The sequence below is a fragment of the Polypterus senegalus genome, chromosome 2 (genome assembly GCF_016835505.1).
Source record: "Polypterus senegalus isolate Bchr_013 chromosome 2, ASM1683550v1, whole genome shotgun sequence".
Classification (NCBI taxonomy): Eukaryota; Metazoa; Chordata; class Cladistia; order Polypteriformes; family Polypteridae; genus Polypterus; species Polypterus senegalus.
The window spans coordinates 75,557,279-75,572,135 of NC_053155.1; the positions used below are offsets into that span (position 1 = coordinate 75,557,279).

The 14,857-nt window shown below is 41.3% G+C and overlaps 2 protein-coding genes across 3 annotated transcripts in view; one reads left to right on the forward strand and one right to left on the reverse strand.

Moving 5' to 3' along the window:
- The window catches only part of il17d (interleukin 17d), an 18,794-nt gene extending 17,062 nt beyond the window's left edge, over positions 1-1,732 (forward strand). Inside the window, exon 3 of the mRNA XM_039744008.1 lies at positions 656-1,732. Within this exon, the coding sequence (XP_039599942.1) occupies positions 656-995 (340 nt within the window). The 3' untranslated portion in view covers positions 996-1,732. The remainder of the gene's footprint in view (positions 1-655) is intronic.
- On the reverse strand, positions 1,551-12,781 carry eef1akmt1 (EEF1A lysine methyltransferase 1). 2 transcript variants are annotated; one of them, XM_039744009.1, is made up of 5 exons: positions 12,676-12,781; positions 9,761-9,916; positions 4,759-4,841; positions 3,990-4,270; positions 1,551-1,848 (listed from the first exon to the last, which is right to left on the reverse strand). In XM_039744009.1, the coding sequence occupies exons 2-5, from the start codon at positions 9,893-9,895 to the stop codon at positions 1,697-1,699; spliced, it is 651 nt and encodes a 216-aa protein (XP_039599943.1). In that variant the 5' UTR covers positions 9,896-9,916; positions 12,676-12,781; the 3' UTR covers positions 1,551-1,696. The 2 variants fall into 2 exon arrangements, with proteins under 2 accessions (XP_039599943.1, XP_039599944.1); XM_039744010.1 differs by lacking the exon at positions 12,676-12,781 and adding an exon at positions 12,379-12,629.
- Between the last annotated feature and the right edge of the window lie 2,076 nt (positions 12,782-14,857).

Below are 14,857 nucleotides of genomic sequence, written 5' to 3' on the forward strand. Positions count from 1 at the left end.
GATTGTTGAAATCCATTTCCAAATCCTTCTAAAAAAGTGTTTTTCTGATTGTGTGTAACACATTGACATTTTTGCCTAAGGATTGATTTCTGCTTTAACCTCAGTCAGAAAAAGAAAATAATTTGCATATCTTGCAGCAGAGTCATAACACAATTTGTAATATATTGCAAAATATTTCAAAAATCTCAGTAGCATGGAACATAATTAAAGCAATGGAATAAAGTCATAAATGATGACATTTTCCACCCCTATCAGACAGGCAGTCACATCACAGGTGGAGGAAAAAAGCAAAAGCAGAGATATCCAGAAAGTGGGCAGAACGGCTAAATTCAAAGGAGGAGCCACAAAGCACTTCTGCAGAGACTCATTTGGCACAATACTCGAGCACTGAGCTAATCTGCTCTTCTGTGGTACATGATTAATGCTGCTGCCAAAGAAGACAGATTAAGTGCAAAGGCAAACTGCACGTCAAAGCAGGGTACACGTTGAGCTTTGGGCCCCATCCTGACATGTTTAATCTTTCTTTGGTTTATGTTCAATGCATGGATAATGGAATAGGAAAAAGTACTTAACTGGTGAATGTATACTAACTTGTTTATAAAAGTCAACACTATTCTGTAAGATGTTTTTATTTTTTCCTAATATTTTCTTTTAGAGTCTCCTATGATCCTTTAAGATACCCCAAATACATCCCAGAAGCCTACTGCTTATGCAAAGGCTGCCTGGTTGGACCTTACGGAGAGGAGAGTTTACAGCACCGCAGTACTCCAGTGTTCATGCCTTCTGTGATCCTACGAAGAACACGATCCTGCACTGGAGGGCGCTACGTGTACACTGAATATTATGTATCCATTCCTGTTGGGTGCACGTGCATTCCAGAGACTGACAAAGAAACCGAGACCAGCAACTCCAGTTTAGCTAAGGAAGACAAAGTTAGCCAAGAAAATGGTGTGAAGGTAGGACTGGATACTGGAGTGAGAACGGACACTGTATAGGGAACTCTCAGTTAATCCACAGATGTCTGCACGATTTATATTTCAAACAGTGAAATTCGAGATAGTAAAGATTTGTATTTAAGCAATGACAATATATTTTTTAGCATAAGTAGTGGATAAGGTCAAGACACATTAGTAAATAGTCTTGTCTCATGGAACTAAGCAGTCATCTGATGTGTGCGCCTGCATTGAGATATGGATTTAGATGGAGCAGAAAGGTTTGAAATGCATCTTGCTTTTGTATACGTTTACATTGGACCGTTGACAATGTGAGTTTAAGATCTGCATTGAGTTTCAACAGTTGTGAGTGAACGCAGTGTCCATGTAGACTTTCACTTGCTAATACAGCACAGTCTTCTACCACATGAACAAAGATGTTCCAGTAGAGTTCATTTTTAACCTTGGGTGTGCAAGCATGTCCTGCAGTGAGCTGCTAGCTTTCCCATGCTGGTTCCTAAGTGGAATCCAGCGTTGCTGCCATACTTTTTCAAATTGGAGTAAGCAGAAAATAAATTAATGAATAAGCAGGTTTGGAATGAAAGCACTCTCAAAGGGTTTTCTCCAAGTGTTTTCATGTAAGATGGTTTGATTGTGAATAAGTGTGAGAGCCCAGCAATGGTTACAGTTTGAATGACTTTTCCAACCATCCCCAATCGTCAATTATAATAAACAAAGTCTTTTATTAAAAGTGAAATAGGACATTAACTATTAGAAGTCTGCACTGTTGAGTTCAGACTAGATCTGTAGTTCACATAGCACCTGAATTCATTGCCTAAGTGTCTGTTGTGTTTTGGGATAAATTCACACATCTTGACTCCAAGAAGCTGTTCTGCGAGTTCTTCCATGACTGCTCCTGAAAGAAGAAATATTTTACACTTTAGGAAAGAAATCCAAAGGCACCAGTATCTATTAAATGTCACCATGCTGCCCTGAAAGTTACTATGTATGATTATTTTCTATATAGTGTACTTAAAAGTATTCTCTTTATCTGAACTGTAACTTTTTCTTGTTTTGTAAAGAAAACAGTAGTAAAATGGCTGTGCGTATCTGAAAGACAACCCCAAAAGAAATAAGAAAAACAACCAGCAATGATGGCAATGTAAAGCATCAGAATAAGGTCACCTTGGAAGTTAATATCATTACCCTCAAGGTTTGCAGGGGCAGAAAAGGGGAAATTTAATTACGCATAAATACCCTTTTATAATTCCAGCAAAAGTATCTGTTGTAAATAAAAGTGAAATCTGCTTCTAATTTCCTCAATAAAGACCGTGACACTGTTTATATTAAAATCTTTTGGCATTGTTCATCCAGCCACTCAGAACGTTAGTACTTGGAGAAAAAACTGGCATACATTCAGAGTCGGGTATGGTTTAAAAACAGTTGAGCAAAGTGTCGCCTCTGCTGGGATGCATTCTGACCTGGTGTACCCATGACTTGTAATATGAACGTCAGAGAATGTTATGTAGTGCAGGAAACACAGAAAGAAACAGCAAAAATTGGTTTGAAATGTGTGACAAGGCATAAAAACTGTTGGTTTAGGACATGCAAAAGATTATAAAGAAGAGCAGGTACAATTGGTGTATTTAGCTAAGGAAATAAAAAGACCAACAGTCTCATATTAAGTTCAAGTAATCTATCAATACAACAAATATATTTAATTATAAATGTATTCTTTTTTGTCTAAGACTTTATGATGAATTATGGTGGGGCTGTATTAAAAGTTATATTTGTCTTGCTTTAATCCACCTATTCAGGGATGTGGAGAGCCACTGCCTATCCTAGAAGGACTGAATGTAATGCAGGAACCACCCCAGAATGGGCCACCAATCCATTACAGGCAAATACAGTTACTTTTTTTCTAAACTAAAGATTTGATTGTTCCAAATGTAAACTACTTATGTAAAATGTATCCACTGAGACAGTTACATTTACACAGCACTTTCTAGACACTCAAAGCACTTTACATACACAGAGGGAAGCCATTTCAATGACCACGAGTGTGCAGCATCATGGAAGATATTAACATCAGGCATTTTTGTCATATAATAGCCATATTAGGCGTTGAAGGGGTGAGACAATAGTTAAACAATAAGGTACAAAGGATGGTTAGGAGGGTAGAATGGACAAGGCCATGATGGGCAATTTAGCCAGGACAACGGTAAACACCCTACTCATTTAAAGGATGTCCAGGGATTTTTTATGACCACACAGAGTCAGGACTTCTGTATTATGTTTCACCGGAGGATGGCGCCATTTTTACAGAACATTGTTCCCTGTTCGCACTGGGGCAGTGGGATCAAAACAGAAACCACCGGGTAAGCTTCTCCTGATCGCCTCACCAATACCTTCTCCAGCAGCAGCCCTGGCTTTTCCTAGTTGGTTTCCCATCGAAGTACTGGCCAGGCCCAAAAATGCTTAGCTTCAGGTGGATTACCTGTTATGAAGTGCAGGTTGTATGGCATTGGGATAGTGTTCATTTTAGAAAGGCACTATAAAAAAAAAACCAATTTAGCACAGGAATTTATTCTGAGAAGATAATTCATTATAATGAAATAAAACATTTTCAGGCAGAAAAAAAAAAAAACACCTTGTCCACAGTGTTCTTTGTAACTTCTGGCTGGGATTAAAAACCAAACCTTAAAAAAATACCATTATTTCAAGTTATATAGCGATCTGCTTTAACTAAAACAGAGTAAGCTGCAGTTTAACAAGCAAATGTACTGATGGCTCAAAAACTGGCCACTCACAATAAACCATCAAACTACGAGCGTTATTCTGCATATCTCTAGTAGTACCAGCAACATTTAGTGCATCAATCCAATTTCTTATCCTTGCAATTTAAGATGGGTTTGGAATTTTCCACAGTTAGTAGACAGCAGTTTGTGGAGTCTGCTGAACATTCCTGCTTACGTGCTTCATTGGATGAGGAGAATCTTTACCACCAAAACATGCAGTAGATACATGCTGTGCACATTAATAAAAATAAGGACTTACCTGTACATAAAAGAATTCTTCCTTTTGTAAGAAATTTAATTGTCTGTGCTGTTTTGGTGAGGCATTCTTCTGACAGATAAGGGGGATCAGCTACGACGATATCAAAACTGTTGGGCGTTATGCTGTCTGGTAAGGAGAGGGGGCTGTTATAGTCATAGAAGATGAATTCTTCTCCATACACTGAAAACCTCTTGTCATATTCTAGGATAACCACAGAAACATCTTCATGGTGAAGCTCCTTCAACTTCTGGTAAATGCTTGGAGCACTGATGCAAGCAATTCTGCAAAGGAGGAAGTAAGCAGAAAACAACTAAATAGAATTAAGACAAAATTACAGTTTATTAATTTCAGGCTAAATTAAAGACATAGTCTATCAGGCCAGCAGTGGATACAAGGTGGATGAAATGCCAGACCATTGCTGGTAAAGCAGAAGCACACAATGAACCTGACCATAGGTCCTACATGAATAACAGGAAACCCTTGTGGGCCAAATGAGAGCATCTAAAATTTACATGAAGAGTAACCCAACTCAGAATGAAGAAAGTCAGGCATAAACAATACAGTGAAAGGATCCGGGACACATTACATTTAAGCAAAGCCTGGAAAAATAAAATTGATCCGTTTTAAGCATGGTTTCTTTATGATCTCCAGTTAAAACTGAATAAACTGTTGGGATGAACACGCCAACATACAGTTCTTCAGGCTCACTGTTAACATAAATGGTATTTTAAGACAAAGGCAAGGAGATGGATGTAATCAGACTACTCACTTGCTGCCTCTCCCAATGGCTGAAATGACTTCTTTGGCAAGGTGCTCTGCTGTGTCATCGCTGTACCAGAACTGGCTTAACTGCTGTTAAAACAAATACACTGCAAAGGTCACTTGACTATCACCATCTCATTCTACCTGCCTGCACAGTTCCATAAACAGCATAAAGTACTTGTCCTTACTGTCAACATGATGTTTACTGCAATAGTTTTAAGTTGGAACATTACATTGTCTCACGAGGTTCATGTGGTAGCATGTCAGTATCAACTTCTCTATCGTAGTAAATGTCTCAAACCTTTTCTAGTAAAATCTCCAGCCTGTCCAGAATTATCACCTCTTCATTATGTCTTCTGTGTCTTATCTAAGCGGGCCATGCCAAATACACGTGCCACAGAAGCTGCCGAGCATGGCATACTCAATGGATACCCAAACTACCACACTGCTTCCTCTTGATCCGCAAGTCTATCAAGACCTAATGGAGAGAAAATCCAGAAACTTTGTACAAGAACGTCAGTCTCATTTCTTCTTCCTGTACTTAAAGCTTGTGACCACTGCAGGAGATGGAAATAAACCAGTCAATTCAGAGGTCCATCTGAGTACTTGGCACCAGCTTCAGCACTGCTGCCAAGTGAAACTTTCACTCTTAAGGCTGGTGCTGTTCTCACTTAACAGCAGCACTGCACGCTCTCTCCCCCAAAAAGGGCTTCAGATTTGAATGTGCCAATTTTCATTCTGATATTGCCACACTTGACTGTGACCTGCTTCCAGATTAAATAATCATCTACAGTCAAAGATGTATACTTTACATCACCAAGCTGGACTGTTTTCCAAGCAAGACTTGGCTGCATCTTAACATCCAGTTCACGAACAGTTGGCTGCACTAAGACGCCCGATGGTACAGTCCTATGCCAACTATTGAATGATGCAAGTTAACATCAAGAAAGCAAACTGTTCCAAGAAAATTAGCAGTGACTTTCCCACTCTTAAGAGACCTCCCTCAACACACCCTTGATATGTTGTCATAAACCAGACTGAAAAATGACCATAATCTACCTGAATGGCTGTGCCAGAGAAGTAGGTTCATTCTCTCTCCATCACCAGGATATGGAAATTCCACTCTTGATACCAAACATTGACCATCACTAACAAACTCCATTCGTGCACCACGGCATGCTGGTTCTCCGAGAAGCCGAGTAGAATAATCCTTAACTAGAATACATTTTTTACAAAATGATACCACAACATCAGACTACAAATCCCAATGTATTTCCACAAAAGCACCTTTCTAACCCATAATGTTATGTGTGTTCAGCCTTTGTAGCCAGCTTTACTAGTGCAGAGCGCCTCAACCACGGATATAAACTAACAGATATTCCTGGAACTATCACAAGGAGGTTGACGTATCTAATGGTGTTTGGAGTTTATCAAAATGCTTCCTTCATTTCTTGGCAGTTACCCCACATGATGCCAACATTTCCCTCAGTTTCATTTACCACTTTCAAAAAGACGGTCAAACCTCTAATGCTGCACGAAACTCCTTCCTAACAAGCTACTTGATATGCAGATCTCTTCTGCCTTCACGGCATGTCTTAATCGAATCAGAGGGTAATCCTGCTCACACTGTACAGTAGGCCTCTTTAAATCGATCACTTCCAGATCTCCAGGAGTGGGTGTTAGGGGTGCTGCCATGACAAGTGCTGATCACCTTTGGGCCACATCTAATTCAGCCTCCACTGCTGAGCTTTTTAAAAGCATCTATTCAGACTCCACTTTCAAATATGGTTGTTCTTATGGATAATCCATGACTGGAAAGAAATCCAGTAACACCTTATCAGATGGATTGAGGCTGTGTATGCTCCTTCTAGCGACACCCTTACAAGCATATCCATCACTTGGATGTTCAGTAGTTTCCCTAGCGGAGTTGTCAGAGATGTACCCTGTGAAGCACAACAGAAAGGCTGAAAACACTGAACGGCAGTATCTTATACTTTATTTGTCCCAAAGGAGAAATAAACATTTTACAGAATTCTTTGTTGTATTAGAACATTGTAAAGAAAAATGTGAGGATATTTGTACAGCAGCTGACACTTGACAATAACCCTAAAAGCACCAGCATACCAGCACGTGAATGGATGAAAAAGAAAAGAAGGACGGCATTCACAAGACCAAACCAAAGCCCAAACCTCAGGTCCATTGAGGTGCTCTAGTGGGCACTTAAAAGATCTGCACATAAATTGTTGCCCTCAACTAAACATCTGATGTAAGGAGTAGGAGGCTAAACGTCGTCAACAACAACCCAAAAATCTGCTCGTCTTGTCCAAGAAACAGCTACTTAGAAGTTATTCCTGCACGTTAATCAACTATGGGTGTAGTTATTTTATTTTTTTGCATTTAGCTTTTGAGATCCTGGGGTATTTTAGGTTGGGTAAATAATCTATCTATATAATTCACTAAGCGCAAGCAAGACACTGAGGGCATGCAAGACAGTGAGCCCCACCCGCCAACTCTAAGACCATGGGCTACGCTTGACAGAGCCCCGCCCGCCAACTCTAACCCTCCTACCGTGTCATGGGATACGCACAACAGAGCCACGCACGCCAACTGTAACCGTCCTCCCGAGTCCAGTGTCACTCTCGAGGCACGCAACAACTCACCAAACACAGCCTCAGTCGCTTTCGTCTGTGCAAAAGTCCACATGCACCTCTGAGCCACGTTGATTTTATACCGCACACAAGACAGAGAGCCACGATCGCCAACTCACAGAGCCCTGCCCACTAAGACCATGGGATACGCATGCATTTAGAGTATAAATGGATATAAATAATTGCATGTAAACGATTCGGTTTAAGACAGAAAACCCGGTTTCCACATCTACCTGTATTAGTTTAAATGGCACTTTTACCACTGGCAATAGGGCGGACGCGCTGACTTATCGTGTCGACTGGGCAACACAGTGAATGAGGCATCTATCTATATATGTCTGTTTTTTTTTTCCATAGCCTGCTACAGGAAGGTACTCTCTCGACCATTGGCATTGGTTTCGCTCCTTGCTATTTTCGTTATACTGCGACGGTGGTTTCCTAAGCCTTTGTTATACTGAATTCCTTTCTCACCATTTTCCGTTCCTATTTTTACACCGCCGTATGCTACGGTGGGCTTTGGCTAGTAAATAATATTACAAAGTAAGTCAAATCTGTTTACTCCAATTCAAGGTTACTGGGGACCAGTCTATCACTCAGCACTGGGCACTATGATTGTGACTGTTGTACCAGCTTAGAGCTGCCAATGAACTCAACCTGCCCATCTCTGGGAACACTGGGAGAAAACCCATGCAGACAATGCTAGCACATGCAAAGTTCACACAATCAAATGAGTCGAAGCACTGGTCCAGTTTATACAAGAAAACTAGCTTGGCAGATCAGCATTACCAAATATGTAAGTGATCAAGTTTGCCACCAAGGAGACATTGCTCAGGGCCCAGCCACTCCCTGCGTTACATTTTCACATGGACAGGCTGGCCATGAACTTGGGGCCTCCAGTTCAGAAAGCACTTGCTTACCCATTTAATTCAGTTAAAGGAAACTGCAGACGGGCTTCTGACTTCTAAATGCAACAGTGAGGGTGTACCATTAAGCAGCAGAGCCCACTGTCCCCTCACTATACAGTATATCAGCATCAAACTATCCATAGAAAGGTGAGGAGGTTTGGTCATGGAGACCTCAAGAGACACTTATAATAATGTTATTTCAGCACCCCAAGAATACCCGGATGATGCTGTAGTTAACTGTACAAACAGCTCAGTTAGTTACTTGTGTATATACTTGTGTCACGATGTGTATATAAAACTGAATCAGGTGTTCCCATCCTCGTTTTACCAGCTAAACAAAGGAGTTTACATTCCATATGAAGTTTCAGGCTTTTCTGTCACTCATCGTCAGTCTAGAAGTCTCGCATGACGGCTCCAACGTCTACTCATTTGCTTCTGCAATGCCCTCCTCTGACATGCAGTTCTGGGCAACAGAATTCTCTAACAAATTAATGTTTGGTACAAAGAGCTTTTCAAATTTAAAGAATTTACCCCAACCTATTGTCACGCTGAAATTTACACCACAAATGTTAGCACGCACCAACACTTTCGCTGGTTGTGTGTGAACTACAAGTGTTAAAAATCATTTTTTGCATTTGTATAGCGCTTTTCTCACTACTCAAAGCGCTCAGCGATTGCAGGTTAAGGGTCTTGCTCAAGGGCCCAACAGAGCAGAGTCCCTTTTGGCATTTACAGGATTTGAACCAGCAACCTTCTGATTGCCCGTGCAGATCCCTAGCCTCTGAGCCAGCACTCGGCCTGAGTGATCTAAGCAGCTCCTGCAGTACATGAAGCAGTTAGGAAAACCCTGATGCTCGTGACTACATTAAGTGAAGTCATGGCATGCTCTCTGTGAAGGAAACAAGATGGATATGGTGGAGTGCGAACTCAGCCTCCTGTCTTGACTTACGGATCAACATTAAATAAGCAGTGCCTGTCTGTCTGGTCCTCTGCTCGCCAGGTGAACTGGACCTGGCTCCTCTCTTGCCATTTTCTGAGTGGCTGTGAGAGTGTCTGACCTTTGCCCATTCTTCTAGGGATGCACTGTTTATGTACCATCAGGCCTGAAGCAGCAACACGTAGTAATTGACTACCATTTGCTTTTGTGATGTGTGAGAACAGTTAAGGTTCAGGTGGACAACCTCTTTAAAGCACATTGGTGTCTTAATGCGACTGTCAGAGACTGACAAGGGTCACTGGCCCGTCACAGTCATCTCACAATATGGACACTAAAATTATCCATCCAGGGAAAAGACACCTACTGAAAGGCACACTGAAGAAATCAGCAGGTCACTCGCCAACTGAGGCGAAGTGAAAAGTAAGCTCTGCAAGTTAGTTTTGGGCCCCTAAAGATTCTTAACCAGATGTCTGTCGCTTAACGCCTGCTGTCTATACACAGAGAGTGAAGGCCACCTACCCAGTCCTCTTCAATGGCTCCCACTGCAAAGTTCTTTGTAACTGTGCTTGGCTGTTGCTCCAGATAAAACTCCTGAAGTGCCGCCAGAGTTTCAGCCGAAAGCCGTGGACAGTCGTCCTCCTCACTGTCAGACATCCTACTGTAGGTTTCAAGTAACTATAAAGTGAGCAGGTCAATATTAGTAAGTTTAAATACATAACCACATAAGTTCAGAATACAAACCATACAACACTGAATTGCCCTTACAGCTAATATTTGTAAAGTGAATGGGAAGCAAAGGACCCTGGAAAAGGGGATAACATGCAGGCCTGACCTTTAAAGGCAGCGTCCAGGGGAGAATCAAACCCCATCGCTGGAGTCATCGTCAGCAGGTCTGCTACCATGAAGCTCAAAAAGCGAATTTAAGGAAAAGTTTTACTTTCTTAAAGTGTATGTGCCATGGACCAAACCGCTGTGAAACATCTGCGCTGTTAACAACTAGCAGGTAAGTAACAAAGGACCTCCTCATGTGTCCTGTGTCCAGGGTTCGAGTCCCATGTAAGCTTGTTGTCCATGTGGAGTTTGTGTGGGGTCACCTTGCCAAAGACATGCAGGTCAGCTGAACTGGCAGTTCCAAAAGATGGAGGGCAACTTGTGGATGTGATGTGTATGCGAGTAGGCTTTGTGCTGCCCTCTGCTGCCCCACAACCTAAACTACATTCACTGGCTATGAGAAGATTTTACTAAATGTACAGTATGCGGGCACTGAGGCGCGTGTTAAATCACCACTACCACTCCCAGCTTATGCCCCACATCTGAAGGCCTCTACAAGGACCAGCACAATAGCACGGCATGTGAAAGGTCAAATGCTGAAGTGTGCCAGTATATAAAATAAAAAAAAAAGTTCTTATCCAAGGTTTGAAAGGACATCATCTTTTTCACGTCTGGGAAAAGAAAGACTTCATTAAAAGAGTTGGCAAATATTCAGTGATCACATTAAAAACGCTCACACTTCCTGATGATTAACTTTGTTCATTTTGAAGGTGGCGGCACTTAGAGAATAAGGACGGCATTTTTCATAATCACAATATACATTAATTTGTCTTGGGAAACTGTTCTAAAGTGAGTCAATTTTTAAATTAAAAAAAAAATTACAATGCCTTTCTGGGCAGTTAACTGGCAGGTTCAAAGCTTCTTTAGCTATTCACCTCGGACACCAACACCACATTAAAATATGCAAAATAAATAAAATGGCCACTTAGCGATATTTAATATCAAAAGTGGGTGTAGACATTAAAAACCATACGGGATGGAGTGCCGCCTGCATTTTCCATACATACACAGACGCAACTATGTAAAGAACACGACTGATCGTTTTTCGAAACAGAAAAGGGCGTCCTGCTCCACTTTCCTACTGTTGCTTTTTGCAGGACAAACTTTTGTGTAGTGTGTACCTCTTTGACTGCTGCAGCTGCCATTCTGAACGGGATGCTATTCCGTCACGGTTCAATATACTAAGACAAGAATGATTTAATAGCGACCCAACAAACTAACTTAAAGAACCTCTTATTTCTGACCAAATGAACTGAATCCGACTTAAAGGGTAATCGCTCCAGTAACAGACACCCCACGGCCAGTACTCACTGCTGTCTGCTGCGTACACACACACATCGTGTACAGAGGCCTGTGTCGTAGGAAGGATATCATAACTTTCAACTAAAATCATATTTAAATCTGGTGAGAGGTCAGGATCAACGTTATGTACTCATTTATTACAAATTATTTTTTACTTTTTTTCCCCCCACTGGGGTTGAAGTTTAGCAAAACGTTCATTTCTTCAAAACCGACATTCACATTAGTCTCATTTTTAATGTACGCTTGTACCTTTTGAACTGTGGGGCATAGCCAAAATAAATGTTGAATAGTTTCAGGAATGCTTTTGCAAAAAGTACATTTATTTATATTAATTTTAAATTGCTGCACAACTAGAGTTTTACAGGATAAACCTGATGAATAATCGTGTGTGTGACCCCTTAAGTTGTACAGTACTTACTGGGTATCGTCCACATTTCTTTCCAATATACTGTAACGGCATGAATGTGGTTATCTTGCAGTAAAGACCATACATTTGATTATTACATACATAACTCAAAACGTCCCCTGTAATTTAACACAATCTACATTTTTAACGTTTCAATTGGATAGGCAGGAAAGCAGGATTGTGGCGACGTCGGCTGAGAGCGCCCCCGGCGGTGGTACACAATATGGCTGACATGCGAAACTGGGCGGCCGAGATTCGGAGTACTGAATAAAGAGACGAGCCTCGCCTTACTAGATCTGTCTGGGACTTCAGTTTAACACATTTCTTGGGATTGCAATGCGTTCTGTTTGCACTTGTGTGAACTACTCCACTTAACCGTGCTCATGCGCGGTTGGAATTGACAGTAGTGGGCATGTTATTAAAAAAAAAAAAGTTTAGCACTCATTAAGAATGGCCCGGGAGAATATGCATACAGCATAATGAAAGTTAATGTCGAAAAAAGAGACAAAAGCAGCATATAGCGAAGAGATAGATAGAGGTACAAAAACAGGCAAAACTTCACAAACACTATTCATTGTTTTGCCGGGCATCAACTTACTTGACTGACTGATACGCTTGATGTTTTCTTGGCGTGAGTAGAAGTCGCGCACACTGCACATGTTCCACCATCTAATATTCCGACGGGAGACGAACGACAAATGTGGAACCTTTGGATTAGCAATGATGTGTCGTCGGTAAGAAAAGACCGAGCACACACACTCTACAGAGAATGGTCTGCCTAGATACGCGGCGGTCATTAGTAAAGCCATACCGGGGATTACGTTTACGGCAGCTAGCGGTGTCTCTTGAAAAGTGAATCTGTAAATCTAACAGTGGAATACTTTCCTTGTCTTACCGTTAGTTAGTAAAACGCGAACGTGAGCAGTAAGTCGCTAAAGGGTGAGCTTCGCGCAGCAAAAAAGACGAGGGAGGCGGAATCTGACACGCCCGAGTCTTTTGTGATTGGACAAGACCGTTACATGAACGCCAACTGGGAGGTGACGTCACTCCCCGTCTTGCAGTGGAGTCACGTGAGAAAGAGTCCAATTCACCGCTCGCGTGCATGTGGTCAACAAAAATATCAGTACAACAAACAACGAAAATAGATAAGTATATCCGTATGGTTACGTTTGAAGTTGTTCATTTATTCAAGTATGGGTAATAATCAAAATTAGGTGATGGGGCGCTGCTCTTTTTAATATTCACGAATGATCTTCATAATACAAATAAGCTGGTCAAGTTTGCAAATGATACCATACGAGGTAGAGTGGCAGATAATGCGGTATTTGCCAAATCAATGTTGACATTAGAAAATGTTTTTTTTATGCCACACACGAAGCAAATTAGCATGTAGTGGGGTCGACAGGAGGGCGTTAGGGATTTGTGAATGAAATGCAATTTGAGGTTATTTTAGAGAAACGAGGTGAGCAGCATTGACAAACTTTGTTGGGCCAAATGGCCTGTGCTCGTCAGTACTGTTCAAGTGTCACTAACATACTCACAGGTCCATCTCGTAAACCTAGAAAAGGCGGCCCAAAAGCAAGCATTAAAATGAACAAGACCACCTGCTAGAAAGGAGAACTATGTGGAGGTGTCTAGAGAAATGTGAAGCCGGCTGAAGATTTTCAGCCAACAGCATTGATTCAACAAATTAACAGTAAAGGCAACACTTTGAAGTAGGTGGCTTGACAGAATACAGTTTGGGTAATGAGTGGAGACTGGACGCTCCTTCAGAGATGGTGTGATTAGTCAGTCCTCCAATTATTCTGCTTCACCCCTAATGTGCAAGTACTTCTGCCACCCCAACGATGGACCCAAGATTAGTTGGCTACTCTAATTATCTTTGTATGAGGGTGTCCTATAACAGACAGGCAGCCGATTCAGTGTTGGTTCCTGCCTAATTCTAATCCTGTGTCTACCTATTACACAAGATGCCACTGTTCATTAATATCAGAGGACCGTTATTTGTGAACATCGAGTCCAAAGACATGCAGGTTAGGTGGATTGGTGATTCTAAATTGTCCGTAGTGTGTGCTTGGTGTGTGAGTGTGGGTGTGTGTGTCCTGCGGTGGGTTGGCGCCCTGCCTGGGATTGGTTCCTGCCTTGCGCCCTGTGATGGCTGGGATTGGCTCCAGCAGACCCCCGTGACCCTGTGTTCGGATTCAACGGGTTGGAAAATGGATGGACTTTGTTATGTAAGCACTACAATAAAGCAGATGTTTGACAAGGGACAATAAAAGGGGAGCATGTACAGTAGGGGGCTAATCAATAAATATCACATGCTGGACTAGTAAAAAATGAAACAACTATAGAGAGAACAGTGTCAAACAGTAAGTACACACAGTGAAAAGGATTTTTTTTTTTTTTTACTTTTTGGACAAAATATTTTAACAGTATTAATAGGTAATAAAAATACGATTGAAACCACATTTTGTATTCATATGTACTATTTAAATCCAACATCCTTGTACAATCCCCACCTACACATATCCCTCATTCTGTTAAATGCCTAAAATTGTAATCCGGTACACCCAAACAGGTGCAGTCGATTTTTGGGAATGGTTTTAAAGCCATTTTTAAGCAGTTAGTAATTTCACTTGCTTATCTGCAAACAGAAAACTTCAGTCCACTGGAAATGTATCAAAGTTCAGTCATCGCAACACACTTAGCCAAAAAGGTGACCAACAGACACTGTGGTTGGTCTAACAAAATTTGAGGGCAACATCAAGACATTTATAGGCAAGTGTCACCTTAGTCATCATCAAAACACATCCAGCAACTACCTGAATGAGTCCAAACAGCTCCTTCCTACATGCTAGGTCAGAAAGAAAAAGCGTCTGCTCTCAAAATAAAAAAAGAAGACCAATACACGCCTGAAGTTTGTTAGTCAACTCCTGAAGTGAAGAACAGGACTACAGAGAGGACCTGAGGACAGTGTGGGGGCATCTGTTAAAAAGCTGAACCATAAGTGGACCTCAAAACAAGATGATCACCCAAAACACTCCTATAATTTCACAAAAGAAAAAAAATAAACAATC